The 23,815-nt window shown below is 50.3% G+C and overlaps 1 protein-coding gene across 1 annotated transcript in view; it reads right to left on the minus strand.

Moving 5' to 3' along the window:
* The window catches only part of LOC133344715 (protein TANC1-like), a 53,454-nt gene that overhangs the window by 5,002 nt on the left and 24,637 nt on the right, over positions 1-23,815 (minus strand). Inside the window, 18 exon segments of the mRNA XM_061554802.1 lie at positions 449-549; positions 1,001-1,147; positions 2,753-2,844; positions 3,869-4,001; positions 4,254-4,429; positions 5,054-5,177; positions 6,098-6,231; positions 7,454-7,574; positions 9,061-9,270; positions 9,761-9,997; positions 13,269-13,391; positions 13,876-13,984; positions 14,863-15,200; positions 15,927-16,244; positions 17,242-17,408; positions 20,564-20,795; positions 21,111-21,223; positions 21,530-21,811. Of these exon segments, the coding sequence (XP_061410786.1) occupies positions 449-549; positions 1,001-1,147; positions 2,753-2,844; positions 3,869-4,001; positions 4,254-4,429; positions 5,054-5,177; positions 6,098-6,231; positions 7,454-7,574; positions 9,061-9,270; positions 9,761-9,997; positions 13,269-13,391; positions 13,876-13,984; positions 14,863-15,200; positions 15,927-16,244; positions 17,242-17,408; positions 20,564-20,795; positions 21,111-21,223; positions 21,530-21,811 (3,157 nt within the window).

Genomic DNA, 23,815 nt, shown 5'->3' on the forward strand with positions numbered 1-23,815 from the left:
TTTACCCGATACTAGCATTATAGTGTCATCAGCAAAGAGATGTAATTCTGAGCGATTTAAGTTTAGTCCAAGATTGTTTAAATATAAGAACAAAATTGGACCCAGCACAGAACGTTGCGGAACACCCTTTGTTATGTTTATATTTGTCTGCGAAATGTGATCACTATGTACCTTTTGCAAATTAGACTTTTGTACTATTGGACTCTCACCTGGTTATTAATATTGGTCACATACTCATGTGTAAAAAAGCAGGCTCATTCGTACCCACGCTAAATAAACGATCGTGAACGTAGCTCGTGACATTTTTGTTATGAATCTGTAAACTAATTTATGGTGTTTATAAAAACGCAGTTGCAAATTTGTCTCGGCATTAAAAATATCTGCGCGGAAATTAGGAATGCTTTCTGCATGTACCATGACCGTATGCCCACAATAAATGGCACGTCACCTGCTGCTGCGCTTGGCACGTGCCCGGGCGTACAGCGCTTCGTGCGACCTTGGCTTCAGCTCCAGGGCCTTCGTAGCAAACTCCTCCGCCAGCCCATAATCCTGGCAGCATCACACGGGGTGCACAGCGTCGTCGGTGTTAACCACATGCCGCCACCCCAAACTCGCCAGCTGCACAGCGCTCAGGTGCGGAAACCACGCCTGAAAACAATTTGCACCTCTCTGGAGACACCTGCACTTAAGCCTGCTAAGCTGCAGCAATTCTGAGAGATTGTTCTTTCATTATGGGACAAATTACGTGAGCAGTCTTGCCGCGTGGCTCAGTGGTTGCTTGTCTGGCTCAGCAGGCAGGTCTCTGCCAGGTCAGCAGGGAAAAAAAAATTGCATTATAAGAATTTATATCACAGCAGATGGCAGCTTGTAGTCAGGCAAAATGAGGTTCGTTAGGAGACGTGACAGTAGAGGAGAAAGGACGGCGGGAATGGTGGTTCTGCGCAGGGTGGCTGAGAGGGTGAGCGCGTGTGGGGCAGGGTGTGACGAGATGGGGCCTCACATTGAGCTTGCGGCGACAGCGAGACAGGTTGAGGTAGAGGGTGACGCGCAGGTCCTGAAAGGTGCCCAGCTCCTCCCCAAAGCTCTCTCGGGGGAACCTCTTCAGCGCCAAATGGTAGCGCTGAGCTGCCTCCTTCATCCGCCCCGACTGCTCGCACGCACAAAAGAGAAAGGTCCACAAATTAGCCCCTTACATCCTAGGGGCAAGTTTTAGCATATCTTGCGGTGCTCGTCAACCTGAACTTGTGTCATTATATTTTACACGAGCTAAAATATCATGAGAGCACGTCGGACACCGGTACACAGGACAGCAATAAAACATTTGAAAACGACATCTTGACGACCGAGGCAGCTGGTGAAGGCTGCGAGAGCTCTGACTTTCACTTCCTCATACTTTGAAACGAATGAAACAAGACGAGAGCGTAATGTGGGGATGATATTTTGATTTCATAACAGCTCACATCCATGGCCTCGTTTGCAGGGACATCCCAAGAAAAACATCGACAATGCACCCTGGCACCAACATGGCATGACAGAGTGCTCGGCGTTGCAACCACAGCGTGGAGGAAAGGTGGGTTCACGATGCGGTTGTGTCTTGTGGGTTAGTATAAAGTTGAGGGATGACTAGCAACCAAACAAATATTATACTACGCTACCAGAGACACGAACTACGGTGCCGTACAGGGCTAGTTTCTAACTCGGGCGGCAGGACTCGACAAGGACTTCCTCCACACCGGTTAGATGCGAGCCATTGCAGCGAGCACTTGTCTATTAACCGTAGCCTCCCAGGGAGCCTGAGTGTAAAGTGAGAAATGCTCAAGGAGAGAACCCGGGAAAGCTCAGAGGCCTGGGATTGATACCAAGACTGCTAAAGCCCAGAAGTGAAGACCACCCTGTGAAGTGGACTCAGGAACCGTTTTAGTCTTCATTTATAACACATAACACAACCGGTTGCCCTCCTGTATCCGTGTGGTTATCCCATTCTGAGCAGTGTGCCTGCAGTACCCATTGCTATACTGTGCCACCATTCACAAACAACATGAACAATGCAAGTCATGTCTAGAATAACATTAAGTAACAAAGACAAGGATTAAAGTTATTCACAGTTTGTTAGTTTTGGCAGAGGTATGAGTAGCTGCACTAATGAAACAGAAGATAATGCAGCAGTCCTCCTGCTGTGTTTGTTTCACACCTGATGACGGTCGCTTGTGTCGTGATCTATTATTTTGTATACCTACGTGACTTTACCAAAAGAACCAACGAGTATGAGTATTGAAGATAATGCCTTTTCACCCACCAGCTGATTTCTCTTATTTGTAGGCACCGCTGTTCATATCCCGACGTTATTTTTGTTTCAATTAATTCATTGATTTTAAAGCTGTGTTTTTTTCTTATGTTTTCACAAAACTGCTTTACTTGCAACAGTGATTGCTTTATCTCCATCTGACAACATTCTGTCCACAACATCCGTCATCGCTGAAAAAAATCTTTGTGTTATAAACAGTCCCTTACAGGACCAGCCAGCAACACCATCCTCTCTTTTTATTGTGGAGCCGTCTATTAGTTCAGGATAGGTGTGGCACACAGCCGTCATTTAACAACGGCTCTATTATAACAGTTGTTGATGTAACAAACCCGGCGCGAGTTTGCCATGAAAAACCTGTAACGGATTTCGGAGTGTCGCAGCCTGGAGTGTGTGGCGCAGCGCCCGCTGCCATGCCAGTCGGCAAGTAGACCCCTGACTGTGCCCCACCTTGTAAAGTTCGTTCCCCTCCTCGATCACGCGGTTGAGCAGCAGCACCGTGATGTCCGGCTTCGACGTCGCCATGGCCCAGGAGGCGGGGCCTACGTGCCGGAAACGAGACGTTGAATGCCAGTGTCACTTCCCTCTTCTCAAAAGCATTGCCAAAGAGAATCAATAAATTGTCACATCTTGAGATTAATATATTTGGATATTTCGCAGAGCAGTGCAACCCGTTGTGTCAGAGAATGGCCCGCAGAAGTGGAGAATAGAGAGCTACGTTTGAGATCACTTCAAATGATTTATGGGCTCCATAGGAAATGGACAGCACTGTGGAAATTGAATGTTATAGGGCCTGGAGATCATCTAGGCTGAGTACAGCCTTTTTGTCAATCCACTGCTGGATGAGGGCCTCCCCAGGCCGCGTCGGCCATGGAGTTTGTTTAATTGGTCTTCAGCACGCTCGTCAGTGCAGGTCGGTTAAGTGAGGGCCGCCCAGGACCGTTTCACCTATCGATCACAACTGCCCAGAAATAGAACGCAGGTCTCAGGGTTCATAGTGCAGTGAACTATCACCATTTCACGACTCCCCCCACCGTAATGTTTGTGGACAAACCTTTGGTTGCCATGACGTTTACAGTCCACACTGCCCGATGTGTAACCGAGCCTGTATGGCATCACGAGGGCACTGGAAAGTACATTTGAGTGAAACAAGTGCCGGATTATCCTAGTAGCAAAAGTAGCTACATATGCTACAGGCCCCGCACTTTCAAGGGCCCCGCAGTTCAGTGATTCTGCACTTGCTCTATTACTATGGTACTATACTGCCTTCAACTTTTATGAATGACTGGGTGTTTAAGGTTAGCGATTTGTCGTATTATCTGGCTGTATAGCAAATGAAAAAATACAATAACTTTACTATGCAAGTAAAAAATGTGTGTTTTAATGTGTTTTTTTTATTTAGGGCCCCTTTATAACATATCCTACAGGCCCTACACTAGCTTAATCCGGCACTGAGTGAACCTTAGACCACAAGGCACATCAACGAGACCTATGGCTGGCCCAAACGTCAGTATGATGCGTTTACTATTTGCTATGAATGATAAGCCTGTGTGCACAGGCACCTACCTAGGTTTGCACCCTTCTTGAGCAGAGCAAGCACCACGGCCGTATTCCGGCAGCCGATTGCACGGTCCAGCGGTCGCATGCCACTCTCGTCCACATGCTCCATATTGGCTCCATGCTCCAGCAGGAACTGCACCTGGTGGAATACATTTTGCATTTACAATGCAGTCCAAAAAGATGGCCCAGAATCATCCTCGCAGTCAATCACCGAGAGAGTGGAACGGCCGTTCTCAGGAAACTTTTAACCCAGATCAACCAACCTCGGCGATGTAGTTTGGGCGATGTAGTTTGGACGATGATTTAAGTTCTGTTTCCTCAATTATGAAGGTAAGAATGCTTCCGAGTATATTCACGTTAAAACTGGTAAACAAAATGGCATCCTGCTGACCACTTCGGCGTCGCCGTGGAAGGCAGCCAGGCCCAGCGGTGTGCGGCCACTCCGGTCGGCGTGGTTCACCGGAGCGCCGTGCGCCAGCAGCGTCTGCACCACGGCCAGGCGGCCCTTCAGGCAGGCCCAGCTCAGGGCACTGAGCCCCTCGTGGTCTGCCACAGACACATTTGCACCTGCCACAAAATAAAACGTCAAACACAATCGGCATTTGTTGCACAGGGCACAGAGCTGTCATGGAAACGTGGGCAGTGACGTGGACGAATGCGAGCGCGGTTTCCGCTTGACGCAGAGCTTCACGGTTTGAGCCCAGCAGTCCACCCTGGTTAATAATACGGGTGTGTTCACCGTTAATACTACACGCTTCTATGAAAGTGGACAATAAAGATGCTGTGATGTAATTTTGCAAACAGAGTAAATCACGTGTGCTGGTATCATACATCATACAAAGCACTTTAAAGTTGCTTCATTGGGAAAACCAGAGCAGAATCACCCCCTACTTATTCATTAATTCACAAGGGGACAACTGCCAAAGGTTGAGATGAGGTGGCGAGTTGTCGAGGTATTTAAACAAGTGCCACGTCGGCAGAAATCCTTATTCGGTCACTCAACGACAAATACAAAGCAGTCTCCACTGCTTGGAAAAGCGGCCGCGTAACGTTTGTTCGGCATCAGAGCTAGGCGAATGCCCATGCGTGGTGTGTCGTGCGGTGTGTCGTGCAGTGTGTCGTGCGGTGTGTCGTGCGGTGTGTCGTGCGGTGTGTCGTGCGAACGGGGCGACGCGACGTTGTGCACCGGACCCCTGGATAGGAGCACGTCCACGGTGTTGGTGTGGCCCTCGCAAGCGGCCGCCATGAGCGCTGTCCGGCCTCGCCTCTCCGGCGCGTCTGGTTCTGCCCCGCGCCGCAGGAGGAGCAGCACCACCTGCGTGCACGGCACATGGGGCAGGCGGACAGGTTCTGTGTCGTGCGTTAGTCCTCCAGAATCAGGCGACCTATACACACAGTGGGACCAAAGTCTCAGTTTGGAACCAGGGTACAAGGAGTGAGGGCAAAGTCCTTTTTGGATAGTCTTGGAAGGAAACAAGGGGTACCGAGGACATTTAGTAACAAGTTTGCGATAACAGATTGAACGCTATCTTGGATAAAACAGCTATTACCTTAACATGTGCTGTTCATGAGAATGTTTTCCCCTTTTTTTGGCAACAAAACAGGTGTTAAGATGTTAAAACACCAAACTGAAACCTTTTACAAGGAATCATGTCTGCATTAACCACAATACTTGTGGTCAGAATACAAACAAAAACATGTGCTGTTCATATTCGAGTACATCAAGGGGTTAATCGTTTTCACATATGATTGGTTAAGTATTAAATTATTTCACCCCTCTCATAATTTGATGAACTGTAACGTTCAGCATAACGACACAAATCAAATATATTATTTTTCCTTTTAAATTGTGGTAAATTTAGTTTGCACGGGGTCAAGTTACCCTATTGCATGGTCACATGTACCGTAAAGACGAAACCAATTTCTCACATGCATGATTCTATGCCTTGCATCATAAACATAATAATTTAGTTTTATTGAAGAATCGATTCATCGTTACAAACTCCACGTGAGCTAGGTCCAACCCTGACCTATCCCTAATGAGCATTATTTATGTGAGCTTGAAGGCAAATTATGAACGTTGTTCACACAAAGCTGGACACCGTAAGCCTAGGATTGCCATCAGGAATCACGCGCTTGCCATGAAGTCACTAGTTTTCTCGGTGTCCTTTGAGCACATTCTGCCACCCACGCCAGGAGCGGGAGGTAGCGAGAGGGGAGACAGGCACTCATCACCTGCCAGTGGCCCTGCCGGGCGGCGCTGATGAGCGGCGTGACCCCTCGCCGACCGGCCTGGGAGAGCAACGCCCCTCGCTCCAGCAGCAGCTCGCACACCAAGAGCCGCCCGCGGCCCGCTGCCGCCGTCAGCGCTGTGGTCGTAACCCGGGGGAGGGGGGGGCGACATCACACGCCATTGCAATGCACTGCAGCCCTCCATCACTTCCCCACAGGCGTCACAAAGTTGTTTACGGATAACCTTAGTCAAACTTTAGCATGCACGGCAAGAATATGTAAGGCTTGTCAGAATGAGGGCAGACACGGGATCAAAATGATCTACACGACTTTAAAGATTTATTCGGAGCTTGCAGGCAGGGTTCAAAATACAGCAGGCAAGCAGCAAAAGGGTGAAATGGAAAATTGTAAGCGCTAATCATTTTTTGTAGGCATTTCTCAGCACAAGCATTTCGAGAGAGATAAAAATATGCATCTGGACAAAAGTGAAGTGGCGACTTCAATAAAACGCGACATTTACATTCCAATGTTACACGCGGTGGCTGTGCCATGGGGCGTCAAGTGAGGTCACGCAGACCCAAGCTATAAAGAAGAGAGGCAGCGCTGCCTGATGCTGCAGGCTGCCCCTCAGGGAACCCGCACACCAACCATCTTCCTGCCACCGCCCTGAGTTATGAAATCCCATTACAGTCCACCCATCCACTGAGTGCCTGCAATTTGTCCCCGTCAAGTCGGCCCCCACGTTCCGCCTCCTCACAAGCATTTGCACGTACCACCACCACCACCACAAAATATTGATTATTATAAGCCCTCCAAATTCAAGGTGACTTTGTCAGGCAGCGCAACCATTTCCATTTGTTCACAATACAGAAATGGCTCGCTCCACTGCCAACACCGAAACCAGCGGTAGGTGCAGATTGAGTCTTTTTCATAAATCATGGGGCACAAGCAGTAGATGCAACCGGCCTAATCACAGAAGCTATTCGTCTAACGAGTCCCCCAACCCTCACTGTGTAGCTTAAGCGTTAATTGGACAGTCCCCCTTCGATTGTCTGTGGGTTTGGCAACTTGCCAGGCTCAGATGTTGCACAAACTTCAGCAACCGGGGAAAATGACCTTCCATGTACGTGTGTGCACTCGGCGATTCGCAGGACTTTGGAACTGGATTTGGCTTAATTACCTGCAGTAAAACGCAAAACATAAATGCTTATGTACAGGGGATGGCAAAAGGGAAAAAAAATACCACACTTCTTAGTGCAAGGGTTTGAAAACATCGAGAATGAACTTAACAGCACAGTCAGTGCCATGGCACAGTGGTGGTTTGGGAGGAGCCATGACTGGGATCAATAAAAATCCCACCTGTTTCTCCCCACAGGGTGTCAAAGGCATCGATCTGTACACGGCTCCCTTCCCCACCCTCTTCCTCCTCCTCTTCGTGCTCACTTGACAGTGATGGAAGACTTAGTAGGTATTCCACGACCTGGTGGAGGGCACAAGGAACGTTTATTCACCTGCTGCTCTCTGAAAGGGAAAAGCACTCTGTTTATGCTCTGTAAGTGAATTATTTGAAAAGTATCCTGCCTCACGTTTGCTTGCTGTTCCACGTGTTTTTTTTTTTCTGCCTGTGGATATACAGTGGGCGCAGCATTTCCGACAACTGTGCACTTGTGTCATGGGAAAACCCATTGCAATGAAACATGCGTGCGGTTTCCACTCTTCTGCACTTGTCCCAACAGGCGAGGGAGAAAGAGGCGCAAGTGTGTGTGTGTGTACGTAAGTGTGGGGAGCAGTCGTGCAACGGTTAGTGCGCTGTGCTACGAACCTGGTTACATCGAGTTCTTTCTCCCTCACGGCCAACACGAGTGACGATTATCTGAATAGGTACTGGTAAGTCGATTCAGCCTCAAATGAGCGCCTGGTGCGATGTGCAAACAAAGGCGGCTGGGCGTGGTGCTGGGAACAACCCACTCCCTAGTGTGTCGTGCCGACCTACATAGGTGCTTGCTAACAGCACTTGCTCCAGCAATCTGTTAAGGCTATATGGGGGATCTTTTCCTTTGTGCATAAGTGCACACGTCCACAAGACGTCCACAAGAAGGCAGTTTACACGTTCCCTAGGCAACAGAAATCATGAATCCAGTGTTGGAGATGGGTGTGAATACGCATATACATATTCTGTAACAAAGCAAAAAGGGAATACACCGACAGTGGTGCTTAAACATGAATTAAACATGAATCTGATTTATTGTTAATACTGCCTAACAATTGAAACATGTACATTCGGCTGATGTTTCAGGCAATGCTCTGAAGGGCCTTTGTCCAAAATATCACCCTTACGAATAGGGTGCTGCTATACGGCAGTGTTAAACACTCATGTGCAGTCTTTTTAATGCGCACATAAAATGTAAACGTGCAGCCCTAAAATGTTTTGCTCACGCCACTGCTACCCGAAGGGCCTCCACTCCAGAAGGTATTTGGTCGAGCAGACGTGTATGAAGAGGTGAGCGTACCCACACTATACCCCACCTGCACATGACCTGCCGATCGACTGCAGTGTATGGGTCACACGGCTGGGTGGGCGGCGGTAGGGCGATTTTAGACAAATCGTCTCAATACCGCACGGGAAGAAGGAATCAAACCGGTGACCTCTGGTTCACTAATCATTGCACCATGGCACCTAAATATTCCACACATAAAGTAATTTTAGAGCCATCTGCTACGCTTGCCCAGCCATCAGGCGGAGCTAAAAACTGCCGCGTGCGTGTTGCTGGCATTCGAAAAGCAACGGGTGAGTTTATAATTGTATTTTGAGCTCAGAAAGCCATTCGTCAGCACCAGGGGATGCCAGATGGGTTCCATTTGTACATCCTGCAGAAGCGTGCGTTTGGAGAGGGGGTGGGTGGGGAGTGGGGGCGTGCGTGGGCAAGGACGATCGGTTAGCCCCAATAGCGGGAACACTTGCTCACCTCCACGTGGCCCATGCTGGCAGCGGCGGTGAGCGCCTGCTGGGCCGCCTGCCTCTTGCTGATCTGACCTGGCTGACCCTGCTGACCCGGCTGATCTGGCTCATCTGGCTGGCTCCAGTCCATGGTGGCCACAAATTCCACGGTGGCCAAGTGGCCTTGCAGTGCGGCGTGCACCAGGGCACAGCGGCCCTCCCGGTCAATGCGCGGCACCTGCGGCGCCAACACGTGTCAAAGGATGAGAGCTTTGCCAGGTAATATGTGTATAGATGTTGGTGCGAATTCATGTTCCCGTACAGACATAGGAATACTTTAAAACAGAAATTTGTGGATTTTTTTTGCAACACGATGCCTTAAAACATGACTGTATAATGCGTGTAGCTTTACAGCTCTTTAGTCAATCGACTGCTGGATGAAGGCTTCCTATTGCCGTGCGAGTCGTGGGGATTATTTGACCACAGTTCACACCGATCCTCGCAAGGTTGGTGAAGACAGCCTATAACACCCGTTGTACGCATGCGTTCGCCCATCCAGGCACTAACTCGGCTCAACTCCGTTCAGCTTCTGAGAGCTGACGAGATTGAGCTCATTCCCTGTGATTTGGTCCCTAAGCGGTCTCGTGACTTTAAGCGGCGACACTAATCGAAGAATTGATGCCACCCCCGACACGGAAATGCGCCGCGAGTGAGCAGAGGGGGGCAACCTGGGCATCCCCGTGGCAGAGCCTGGCGACAACGTCTGTGTGGCCCGCGGCGGCGGCATGGCTGAGCGCCGCCACGCCGCTGGCGCCCGTGCCGTCGGGGCACGCGCCAGCATCCAGCAGCAGGGAGACAGCGTCGCCGTGGCCCAGGTGAGCGTGCACGCACAGCAGCGGTGCGCCCGACAGCGCCTCCGTGCCGCTCTCCACGTCCGCGCCCGCCAAGATCAGCAGCCGCGACACCTGACGAGGAACCAGACGCACGCACGCGCACACGTGTGTGTGTGTGTGAATACCATCGTCATCGTCGGCCGCGGTCGATCCACTTCTGGAAGGGTTGGCGAAGCAGTTGCAACTTCACACGGTCCTGCGATGTAGCAATCCGGGTTGCAGCCTGATCATGACATCATTGCTCCATTTCCACTGTCGGCGCTCTCTCGGCTGCATTCCCTCCCTCACCTGGCACTGCCCAAGCAAATGTCTGTTCTTAATAATCAACGTGTGACTTCTACTGCGTCATAGTCACCATCGTGCCGTGAGTTAATGTAAGTGGTAAGCTCATGTTAGACATATAGCAACTAGCCTTTTGTCCGTCCAAGGACGGGTGTATTGCAGTAAATCTGAAACTTGTAAGCGAAAAGCAGACCGTGACGTGATATTCATTGCATTAATGCGTGTGCAATTTGTAAGGGCGCGGTGACACAGACTTATTTCATTTAAGGTTATAATCCCTTGTTCATAATGACGTCCTTTTTACTTTGATGTCTCAATAGCGTCACGGAGATCACGTGACGCGAGGGTTCTGCCTTTGTGGTGAGGGTTGTAATTTGACGCCGAGGAGGGGGAAGGAGGCGCCTCGGCCCCCCATGTGGAGTGACGTCAGCCACTAATTATTATGAAGGGGGGGGGGGGGTGTCCATTTGGAGGACGTCACCTTATCATGATTATTAATGAGGGGGGCTGTTCGATGTGGAGTGACGTCACTTGTGCATGATTATTAGTGAGGGTGGGGGGAGCACTCCATATTGAGTGATGTCACCCACTCATGATCATTAATGAGGAGGGGTGGGGGAGGTGTCCATCTGGAGGACGTCACCTGCTCATGAATATTAATTAGGGGGGCTGGTCAATGTGGAGTGACGTCACGAGCATTAAGGACAGACATTCCTGGATGATTAAAGTAGGTATTTGCCTCCATCACGGTTTGATGAAGTTCCATGATTTGGTGCCGCGATTCGATTCAAGAAGAGATTTTTGTAACTCTGTTTCAGGCGCAACATGAAAACGCCATAAACTCAATGTAATCAATACTCAGTTACACAACTAATTATCAGACACTCAGCTCACTGAATAAACACAACCCTAGCTGGTATTGCTCAGTGCCATGGCTAGGGCAATGAGATAAGGCCAAGAGACTGGATAAGTGACTTCACTCGAGCTTGGGGCTTCTGTTTATGGTAAAACTAGCGGGAAGTACCTGGCGTTGCCCGGGCGAAAAAGACACACACACATCGACTTACACACACACAGATATTGACCCACACACACAAACACATCGACTTCCACACACACGCACATATGGACTCAAACACACAGACATTTATTACACACACACACACATGGATTTACACACGCACACACGGAGTTACGCACGCACACACGGAGTTACACACACATCGACTCACACACACACACATCGACTCACACACACACATATGGACTTACACACACACATATGGACTTACACACACACATATCGACTAAGACACACACAAATCGACTAAGACACACACAAATCGACTTACACACAAGGATCCCCCATTTAGCCTTAACAGACCGTAGGGGCAAGTGCTGTTAGCGAGCACCTATGAAGGCCGGCACGGCACACGAGGGGGTGGGTGGCCAACACCACGCCGGGCCGCCTTTGTCTCCCTAGTGACGATGTTTACACATCACACCAGGTACTCATTTGAGGCTGAGTCGACCTAGGGAAGGCCTGGGATCAGTTCAGATAATCGTCACTGGTGTTGGCCGTGATCGGGAATCGAACCCGGGTCGCCAGGTTCATAGCGCAGCGCGCTGACCGCTACACTACCGCTCCCCACAACTTACACACACATATCAACTCACACACACATACATAGACTCACACACACATCGACCTACACACACACACATATGGACTTACACACGCAGACATATCGATTAACACACACATATTGACTCACACACACACACACATAGACATACACAGACACATTGACTTATCGACTCACACACACGCATTGACTTACACACTCACATAGATGCACACACACACAGAATCACACGCACATGGAACTATAACAATAACCGCCATTCGCCACTAAGTGGCGGTGACGTCACCACGATGCTTGTGCCAGGCCATGTGCACCTTGAGGCCACGTGAAGTGTCGAACGCTCACTGGCAGGAGGTCACGGGGCAGACCCAGGTGCCACGGGTCGACTGACTGAGATGACCGAGATGACTGGCTGATGCACCACCTGTGCCCCCTACTGTGCCAACTTGCTGTGCTTTATCCACCCTGCGCTCCGCTCATTGTTGTGAGCGTCGCTCCTCCGCCCTCATCGACCCAATCAAGCGTAATTGACATAACGTCACTGCTCAACCCCCGTACTGAGGGGGCAAGTGTAAATATGATAGAATGAAGACGTAATAGCAATGAGTATATTTATTGGTTTGCCCCTGCGCAGTAAGTGATATTACGTGGCTGCTCATGACTCAAGAGTAGAAAAAAGGCTATTCATTCCCTCGAACCTGATTTTTGTGAGCAGGACAGTGATACAGTATTTAGAAAAGTACCTATTTTCAAAGAGAAAACGTGTGCATAAGTGTCATGTAGTCATGTAAAGATGTGGTCGCTAAAGCAAAGATAGTGGGGAATAATAGGCATTTTGTATATAACAATTTAATAGTAGCAGTTAGTAGTCGGGGAGAAAAATCGTGTTACTTAGGATAACTGTCATAAAACATTGGTTAATCCCTGTCATTAAATCTAACCTATAAAAGGCAATTTATAATGAGTAAACAGACATGGTAATAAATGTTTGAAGGGAGCTGTAAATCTGTGTGTGTTACCTTGCAGTGTCCACGCAAAAGAGAATTCCCCCCTCACCCCCACCGAACGCGCGTGACTTGGCAGGGGCCCTCCGCCCCACCGAACACGTGTGAGTTGGTTGGGTCGAGAATGCGCTAGCTAATAAATAACCAAAAACAGCACTAAATCGCTTATTAAACTACTTTAAATGTGACGGATGCGAAATCGGAATAGCGCTGGCTCAACATGGGGCTTATGGCGTGGTACCTGGATCCTTTTTAAAAATCTTAACCCCACGATTTGCGAGCCAAATCCTTTGCAAGTTTCGGCCACCCACATACAGACAGACAAACAATGCCTTTTATAGGTAAAAGAGAAGAAGTTCAGCTCACCGATGGAGTCAACGGTAATTGTAATGATTGTGGGTGGGGGCGCACCTTGATGTTGGGTGTGTAGAGGTTGCGAAGGGAGGTAAGGGTTGCCGAAAGGCCATCGGTGCTGTGCGCCACCCACAAGGCTTGTAGCACACTGGACGAGATGCCTGGTCGCTTACTAAGACCCTGCATGCACGCGCGCACACACATCAACTTTACTTTGTAACCAGGCAACATCGACTGAGGCAAATGCCTCTTTTTGCAAGGGCAACTTGAGGGTGCAAAGAAAGTATGGTTTAGAATATCTTGGGGTAGGAAAATAAATAATGCAGCCATTAAAATCAACCAAGATCTGAAAAACATGTTTCTTAGCCAAATAAAATACAGTATAAATAACACACGTGTAACATTGATCATCCAAACAATCGGCTGCGAATTCTACACAGCTGCAAAAGGTTCAGCGCTGTGATATGACACCAGCCACCAGAGCTGCTCAGCCACGTACGACGGCAAGAACACAATGGCAACATCACTCATCAGTGTAGTTTGTTCGGGGAAACAAAATGTTTGGGCTTAAGAGAAAGGTTCAGGATATGAATTATAGATAGCACCGTGGAAAGGGATCGGTACTGGTGTGTGTGTGTTCGGGGAGGGTGGGTGGAAGACTCGCCTTGTAGATGTGTGCTTTGAGGATGTGGTGTCCCAGCTCCAAGGTTTGCTCTGGACTTAGCGTGCCGCCCTGACGTGAGAGAGCCATGGCGAGCAGTGCGTGCCCACTCCTGACCAAATATACACGAGCACATGCAAACACGAGCGCACACACACACAAACAAAAACAAAAGTGTTAGTCATTTCAATTAAATACATCCCGATATGGCGAAGGACTCTGTGTCACCCCATCATTCGTAGAAGTTATTGTGCATTGTAAAAAAAAGTCGCAATTCCAGGAAGCAGTAAAATGTACGCTTTATTTATTGCAATCGCTGCATGAAACACAGCATAATGTGCTAATAACCGAAGGCGCATGCTTACTGTCTTTTCTACATCCACTCAGAGAGTGATGGGTCCTATGTAGTGGCAGATCCAGACGCCCATGGTGGGGGGGGGGGGGGGGGAGGCGAGCCTCCGCTCACCCCAAGTGATCGACTGCTCTCGACAATTAACACTCAACCCCTGTGCATGTCGGTGCTGATGTAGTGGAACATGCCTGGTACAGACCATTAATCACGGAGGTGAAGGTAGCGACATGCCTCGCACAAATTGCTCACGTTATTCCAGGCAGGGTCTCTTTATTCAGAGAGCCAATTGTCTTTTGGTCAGATTTGTTGAAATGTTAGGGCATCCACACATTACCACACAAGCAGTAAACCAGTATATATATATCTCTTCAAATAGACTTTAGGCAATGTGCAGCTGTAAATCGTTTTTACTACTAGGTGAACAGAGACCATAGCCAACTTGCTGAAGGATTGATTGGATTTGAACACTAGGAAAGAAGCACGTGTGTTCCAATCTTCTTGTCGTAACTACGCTCAACTGTGCTTGGTCATGCGAATACGTTTACTCACCACGGACCATACAAACAGCAGCGTGGCGCTCACACGCTCGCTCACACGCACATGCACGCAGACGAGCATGCCGCCAGAGAGCCGCATACCTGGGCTCACAGAGGAACCTCTTGCTCTTGCCATCCTGCCTCCAGGCGAGCCACTCGCGCAGTGCCGGGTGTCGGAACATGCGGGTGCCGTCAGGGAGACGCGCCAGCAGCGGCGACACCTTCTCCAAGACGGCCGGGAAGTCGGCGGCGGGGCTGCCGGGGGGCGGTGGGCCCACGTGGCCGGCGCGCAGTGCCTGGAGTAGCTGCGCCTCACTAAGGGGCTGCAGGGATGCCAGTGCCACGTTGAGGAGAGGGAGAACGCGCATGAAGTCCGCCCGCTTTGGGAAGAGCGCGTTGCACTGCAGCTCAAAGAGCTCCGACAGGGAGCACGGCAGCTCCTGAAAACGGGCACAGGGACGAATGTTGAGGCGTGCTGGCAGAGCGTGTATCCTCACCAAGACGAAAAGCCATTTGCAAAGGTACTTTATCATTCTTTGTTTAGAGTCCTTTGACAATCCACTGCTGTATGTAGGCCTCCCCATCCCGTGTTGGTTGTTTGACCATACTTCACCATGCTAGTCAGTGCAGGCTGGAAGATATCACTGGCCAGGAAATGATCACAGGTGCCAGATACCGAGCTGCACTGCATCCTAAAACTGGGCTCTCTAAATAATTTGGTAGAAAATGGTGATAGTACAAAACCATCGCACTCCTAACATATCAACTGTCGTTTTATTTTATTTTATCAGGTAAGGCCCAATGAGCTATGTATCTCATTTTTTTAAGCGACCTGGCACACAAGTGATAGCTCCATGAAGTGTCTTATCACGTGGAAATTTGTAGCAGCCATATACTCTAAACGCGTATCCATAAGTGTGGAGGGAAAAACCAGGCCCGGAGAAAAATCCACAAGCAAACTCCAAATATACAGCAGGAGTCAGGGTTGGGATCTAACCTCCAACCTCTTGTCTACCAGGTGAGGTAGTTAACATCTCGCCACCGTGGCTATCGTTGTCGTGTTGCAAAAATTATCAGCAAAGAAGTAATGATTAAAACAATTGCAATAAACTGGCTGAGAACACTGCCAGTGAATTGTACACATAGGGGTCAGTGGTCACTCTGACCTTTGACCCAGGCCCCGTGAGCGACAGATTTCCCTGCTTGACCAGGTCGAGGGCCAGACGGAGGTAGAGGAAGCAGCCATGCGCCATCGCCGCAAGGCGTGGGGCCATGTCGGCCATCTGGGTCATCTCGGCGCCGTCCGGGCCTGGGGGCCTCCACGCCTGCCACACCCCGGCCTGCGTCTGGCAGCCTCCGCTCACGCGGCGCACCGCGTAGCTGCACAGGTCGTCCTCGGGCCCTGCCACCTCGGGGGCCCTAGCGGGTCCGCCCAGGCCTGGGTCCAGAAGGATCTCCGGGAACGGCAGCTGCGCCGTCACATCCTGTGGAGAAGTGGACGACGAAGGTAAACAAACACGAGACGAACGGAGCCGTGTGTGAGGTTTGGTAAAAACATTGAACAATTAAGTCGTGCTGATGGAGCAAGACGTTTGTATTCGCAAGCAGTTGTCTGCACTAAACATCCCTGTGGCAGCTAACGTGTACCTTTCAAAGTAATAAAAAAGGGGCAATAATCGTTTATAACTAGGTTTCACAAAAACATGTATTTTTTAAGTGGCACACGTATTCGTTAAATTCTACATTAGCTCATACATAATAAATATACGCACAAATTAACGTGTTATAAATATTTAATCCGGAAGTGAGGATAAAATGGAATATTCCAATTTCCCGAGAGGCCACATTCGCGTGTCTATAGCAAGCGGTGTATTTGGGTAGAGCGTTGGACATTGGTGGGGCGGTGGGTATTGGTGGGGCGGTGGGTATTGGAGGGGCGGTGGGTATTGGAGGGGCGGTGGGTATTGGAGGGGCGGTGGGTATTGGAGGGGCGGTGGGTATTGGAGGGGCGGTGGGTATTGGAGGGGCGGTGGGTATTGGAGGGGCGGTGGGTATTGGTGGGGCGGTGGGTATTGGAGGGGCGGTGGGTATTGGAGGGGCGGTGGGTATTGGAGGGGCGGTGGGTATTGGTGGGGCGGTGGGTATTGGAGGGGCGGTGGGTATTGGTGGGGCGGTGGGTATTGGAGGGGCGGTGGGTATTGGTGGGGCGGTGGGTATTGGTGGGGCGGTGGGTATTGGTGGGGCGGTGGGTATTGGTGGGGCGGTGGGTATTGGAGGGGCGGTGGGTATTGGTGGGGCGGTGGGTATTGGTGGGGCGGTGGGTATTGGAGGGGCGGTGGGTATTGGTGGGGCGGTGGGTATTGGTGGGGCGGTGGGTATTGGAGGGGCGGTGGGTATTGGTGGGGCGGTGGGTATTGGAGGGGCGGTGGGTATTGGTGGGGCGGTGGGCATTGGTGGGGCGCCGCGTGCCAGGGGGCGGACCTGGCTGGCCGTGCGGACGGTGAGCACCAGCTTGAGGCGTGGGGGGAACGCAGGCAGGTGCACGGCCAGGAAGGAGGCGATGGTGTCGCCGTGGTCGGGCTTGTGGAATTCGGCCTCGTGCAGCCCGTCCACCAGCAGCAGCATGTCTCTGTCTGCCAGCTTCCCCTCTGGTGCCAAGCACGGTGACCACGCACACATGGATGCACGAGATTATTTCGTTAAGGATTTTGGAAAGCAACGAGCGAGTTTAGAAATGTATATGTTGAGCTGGGAAAGCCATTTGATGGCGCCCGGGGTCACCAGATGGATTCCACATGTTACTCCCTGCATTGGTTGGGCGATGTGAGCCATGGATTGCACTGCACAGCAGTCAGAATTAGACTCGCATAGACCAGCACAGAGACCCATGGACTCCATTGGGCGGTGGTGGCGCATGCCTGTAATCCAGCACCGTGGAGGCAAGGGTTGGTGGATCGCACAAATGTTGCAAAACTCCCTTCCAGTGGGCATGGTGGTGCCATAACCTGGCTTGCCAGGAGAATGTGATACAGTGAAGTGCGGACTAATCTCATCTGTTGCTTCTTTATGGGATAAGAGCATTGCCCCCTCGCACGCGTGGGGTTTCTCTGGGTACTCTAAGTTTCTTCCCACATGTATAAACATGTGTAACAGTTCTCATTAATTGGATGAAAAGATCTTAGACTATCGAGGACTTCAGAGCTTGGGCGATTGTTTGTGGCAGATCACCACCTGGGCTGCCTTCTAGCTTGTCTGTGGTACCTCAGCAACTGTGAGATCCAATTAGCATTCACTGCGCCATATAAAAATGAACATTAAGGTCCAGAGACCCACAGTCACATAGTGACCCATACTATACAATACAATGTGATGTAATTCCCACTCGTTTTCACATATCCCATGTGTTGCTATAAGATGGTTAAGTGCAGTCCAGTGTCTGGGAAATAAGGAGCCATGTGGTTCCTTTGTTGTATCTTACATAAGCGTCTTGTACTGAAATGCACGCGAGCTCCAATACAGACACAATCAGTCTACTCGCCAGTCCAGTGGCAACCCTGGCAGGCTCATATGTGAGTGTGTGTAGGTGTGAGTGTGTGTAGTCAAAGCCATGTGGGGTGCAGTGGTGTAACGGTTGGCGCGCTGCGCTACGAAACCGGCGATCCGAGGTCGATTACCGCTCACGGCCAAACCAGTGACAATTATCTGAACCGGTGCTGGGCCTACTTCCCTAGATCGACTCAGCCTCAAATGAGTATCTGGTGCGATGTGTCAACATCACTACTGAGGAGACAAAGGTGGACAGCGTGGGGGCTGGCCACCCACCCCCTCGTGTGCCATTCAATCCTTGATAGGTGCTCACTAACAGCACTTGTCCCAACAGTCTATTGAAAGCTATATGGGGGGTCTTTGTTTTTGTGAACGTGGGTGCGAGTGCATGTCCGTCTCTCTTCGTAAAGAATTGAACCTTTTGAAACACTGTCAATGTCTCCAACCAAGAGCTGAGTGCTGCGAAGGCCAGTCAATACAATTGGACGCCTAACAGCTATGGCGATTAGATGTTTTTTACTCACTGTTAAAATCATTTTGGCATTGGTAAAGCAATTACAGAAATCAAGGTGAGCCATGTAGGTGGCAATGGCTGCAAATCAATTCCCAAAGAGTAATTCACATCAGCATCAGCGAGCCTATTATAGCTGCCATTGCCCTTATTAATGGCCAAATAACAACCTTCAGCATTTGACATTTAAAGGTCAAAAAGTACAATACAAACATTATGGGAGTTTTATGTACTATAAAGAATCACGATTTTTACATACATAGGCCATTTGTGTCAGGAATGCCCTCTGGCTTATAGAGTCATTTTTGCTGGCACTGTGTATGTGCTTGTGTTATGAGAGGGATTTAAAGTGAATTCACTTCACACACAGGGGACAATGAAACATACGTGTTTGGGGCTTGGCCCGCCTCCTCCCTCCTCTCTCTGTTGCTCGACACTCTATACCCAGAATTGATATTCCTTTGCCTTTAAATTCCACATTACAATATATGAGCAAAATGCTCATGATAAAAAAATACACGCGAACGTTTTGTTCATGCCTGCGTTGGCTCTGCCATTTCCTCCTCACAATTGTGCACACATCTCTCGCTTTTAACCAAGACCTTCAATGAGCATCTATGGTGAAATTAAACGATCCCTGGCCACATCGGAGCCGATAACCGTGCAACATGTGTGCACGACCATTTCCTTTCCCCCCCACACTCCCTCTGCGTCATGCCATAGACTGCTCCATACCAACCCCCAATCTCTCTTCTCAGACTGCACTAAAGCCGGCCGCAAATAACAATTTGAATTGGCTTCTGTTCCAATCCTGCCCCCCAGGTTAACTCGGCGTGAAATTGTTTAGTCAATGTCTGTGGGCGCTGTAGAGCGCAGGCAGGACAGGCTGGGCACGAAGCGGGAGGACTCACCTCGCCGGACGGCGACACAAAGGCTTCCTCACGCCAGTGGCACCGGGCCCAGAATAGCTACAAACCCCTCGAGGTTAACCCCCTTCCTGTGCGTTGAGCGCAAATGACCCTTCCGTTGAGAGATGAGCGATGAGATTGTTCATTATTGCCACTGTATATATAACGATATTCGGTATATGGCGATTCACCAAACAAGTTGTCAACAGGTATGGATATCATGATCCTGTGAAATGTACAATGATCGCCGTGTACATAAAGATGCAAAGAATACAAATAATAACAAATGCAATCGCTTCTGCCGTAATGGGCGTAACATGTTCAAGGAATTGCCCTTTATTGGATGCATCTTTACGATGTCTCCATCAAGAGGAGAAAAAGCATCACCTGGGACTGGGTGGAGATGATGAGTACTATTCCCAACACAGCCTTGGTGTGGGGCGATTTAGTCAACACACTGCACCCGAGATACAGAGGTCCCCGGTTCCTTCTCCAGGTGCATCACTTGAAGCAATGGGGCAATTTTTATGAAAAATCTCCACACCCCTGTCCACTCAACAGCATAAGTGGGTACACCGCAGCGAGTCAATCGGCAGGCCGCATGTGGTGGGGTAAAGTGTGGACACTGCCACCTCTTCCGCACACGTCTGACCAGCGTGGAACTGATGACCAAACACTCTCTGGAGCTGGCTCTCTAGAGGCTCCTCTCGAGGCCCTTCCACCAACAGTGACACCAGCAAGCAATTGCAGGGTTGCGCCTTTACCCCCTTTATCTTGACTTTTGACCCCCCACCCCTTCACCACTGCTCGTGCACTCAGGCAGCTGAGCGGCACTCACCCTTGCGTAGGGTGGACAGCGGTTGGAGGACTCCGAGGCGCAGCGCCGCCCCGGGCTCCTGCACGCAGGAGCGCATGGAGAGCGCCGTCTGCAGCTCGGGCGAGCGCGCCACCAGCTCGCGGTATGCTGCCAGCTGCGGCGCCCGGCACAGCAGCGCCGCCACGCTGTGCACGAACTCGGGCACCAGGCACGTGCTCGCGCGGTCCGACTGGCAGTAGTGATAGGCCACCACCTGAAACAACACGGTGCACCGCGACGGGTCAGCGGCCGGCCCCATTTCACACCTCGGCGTGAGAGTAATTGAGAGTCACTTCAAACTAAGCTTTCACTTCTAGTTTATTCTTCCCTCAAAACTGACTTTCCTTTTTTAATACGAGAACAGTTTTGTGGCATCGTTACAGTGCTGGCACTTAAAACAATAAGTCTTTCCCAAGCATAACGTGGCCCCCTCTAGAATGGAAACTTAGTACACAATACAGGCACCCACACAAAGTGCAAAATCAATAAACCCACGCACGCACACACGCACACACTCGAGCGCACGCACCTTGGCTGCTAGCCTCCTGGCGGGATCGTCGCTCCTCAGATGCTGTGCGGGGTTGTAGCTGCTGTTGCCTCCCCGGCAGGCGGGCCCAATCCGTTCCCTCCCCTCATCAACATCTACAAATATATTACACGGAAGAGGGTCCATTATATTGTCATGTACATTTTAATACAAAAGTGAACGGCACGTTCTGTGAAGTCTAAAGCGAATTACATGTCAAACGTTTGGTTGGTAATTCGAATCACAATGAAGTAACCGTGAATTTAAAAAAACCCACTGTAATAATGAAAATATGCTCAAATAGCTACGCAATTATACACGTGAAAGAACACACACTTGGACTGTGTTGCCCTGCTAAAAAGTAAGGGCCTGTTCACAGACACGCTGGACAAGTCGGGCGCACGCTCGTGTCTGCCACTTACTCCGAGATGCAGCCGTCTCCCCGTGGCAGCTAAGTCGCACCAAACGAGCCACAATCGCCGTTTTCCCAGATCCAACGCCCCCGACGATGAAAACTCCTCCACTGCCACCGATGCTGCTTCCGCCGCTGCCGCCGCCCGATGCCCGACCTCCCAGCCGGAGCTCCAGCTCACGGAAGAGCCACTCTCGCCCAACGAAAGAAACCTCGCCCGCCACGCTCGGCAGCTCGAAGGTCAGCGGCTTGAGGGCAGCGTCGACCGGCTTGCAGGAGGGAAGTCGCGCCGCTGCGGGGACACGAAACACGACGAAGCGTGCACACCGTTTGGGTGGCAGCCATCACGCTCAGAGCGCTCCACGCGTGACGGACGTCTTCCCGAGAAGCGCGATGGAAACTGCAGATCTGTTTCCGTGTGTCGGGATCGTGGCAAGGATGGTTACAGAACCTGGGCTTGAAATGCCCAGCGAGGATATTAGAAATTATCCCGTGGCCCCTGGCAGGCATCATCATGAATACAAATTGCAAGTTCTCCTCGTCACACAAGTTAAACAAATACCGGTTGGTGCCTGGTGCCACAGCAAACATGCATTTATGCTTCAGGGCCTATTTCCAAAATGAAACGGAGCAACGTCAAACAAACACACAATAAACAAACCTGTTTGAAACCTGTTTAAAATTTTAAAAGCCACTTAAATATCACGTCAAGTTTTTCCAAGCAGCCAGGTCCAATTTTAAATTTTAATGGCCCCATTGACTGTTGAATAACAATCTGAAACCCATGGAAACCACGCCGTAAAAAGTAATAAGTTAAACATGCAGCTGTCCGATCCCAAACATCCACTAGGAAATCACTGAAATAAAACATGCAATTTTTTTTTCTTTCACAAACCATTCATGTTGCGGGTAGAATTTTTGTAGGAAATATGGAAACACTTGACAATGTCCATGACCATGCAGGCTGCATGTTTGGCAGAGGCTGGTGCATTGCAAGGCAGAGCCCTCGCTGTGGGAAATGACGGACCGCACTGGAAAGGACAATCACACAGGCGTGCTCAGCAGGCAGGAAGTCCGCAGCTATTAATAGCGGAGTGCTCCGATAACCTAGCTAACGGGGACTGCTGTGTAAACAGGAGGGGCACGGTTCCCACCCTTCGCTCGGCCACAAAGGTGCGCGTCTTTTCTTCCCATATGAGAGCTACCTCCACCAATGCATGCGGCCAGTGATCACATTTGGATGCCCGCTTCCCGGCCGACTGTTCGAAAATGGACATGGCGTCCTGGTAGTGCCATTTGCATGAGCAAGACGAAAGCGTGGGGGGGCGAGCCATCGTCACCGAGCAGCACCGCGACCCGCTGTGGACGACCGAATGTGGACGTGGCATGACAGGAAAACAGACAGGTGGCAACGTCGTGCATGTATTAGCAAGAGCGTCTAACTCCACGCGCGGCGGCACGTAAGACTGACGTGCCCTAAACTGCATTCATATTAAATCACCTCAATATGCTTCCATCAATAAGGGATTGGGAAGGAAACACAGGTGCGGCACGAGCCCAGCCGACGTAATGGATTCCCGGGGACAGCGGGGGGGGGGGGGGGGGTGCTGGCAGGTCTCACAGCGACTTGATGGGCCCAACCATTCCAGGCCCGACCCTGCGTAGGAGCCCATCACACGAGCAATTTGATGAATGGGATTATGACCGTGATTGCCACCACCATTCATGTCAGCAGGGAAGCTCTGCTTTCACGTGGGGTCACAACCTCACATCTGTCCAGCCCTCGCCTGCCACTGTTAGCCACACTTAGCACCCGAGTGCCGCACCATGAAAGTGCCAGAGCGCTGAGTTTTAATCAAACTCGCGGAGTGACTAGTCTCCTGTCCCCTGGAGAGAGAGAGTAGTCCAGGGATCCCTACCTGCCTGTGATATTCAGAAATGACGGCCCATGTGTACAAATTACTCCAAACTTAAAAGCACAGCAATAACATGCACAATTCAAGAAACGTTCATAAAGCAGCGGCTACATAAAAAAAATACTACCCAGAGTGTAAGTAAGCTGTATAATAAAGATCAAACTATAAGACTTCTTCAAATGGCTTGGCTCTGTAAACCCATAATGAATTATTCAAGTGGGAAAAAAAATATTGGTAATGACACCTCACCGGACTAAATGTTAGCTGTCATTAATTCATTTGTTAATCCCTTATGCCCACCTCACGCTCGAGGCAAGACGCCCCTCTCCTTGCACCCTTTTCCACTCGACTATCACCGATCTCGCTCCAGGGCGACCAGG

The sequence above is a fragment of the Lethenteron reissneri genome, chromosome 20 (genome assembly GCF_015708825.2).
Source record: "Lethenteron reissneri isolate LAM-NWPU_2019-01 chromosome 20, ASM1570882v1, whole genome shotgun sequence".
Classification (NCBI taxonomy): domain Eukaryota; kingdom Metazoa; phylum Chordata; class Hyperoartia; order Petromyzontiformes; family Petromyzontidae; genus Lethenteron; species Lethenteron reissneri.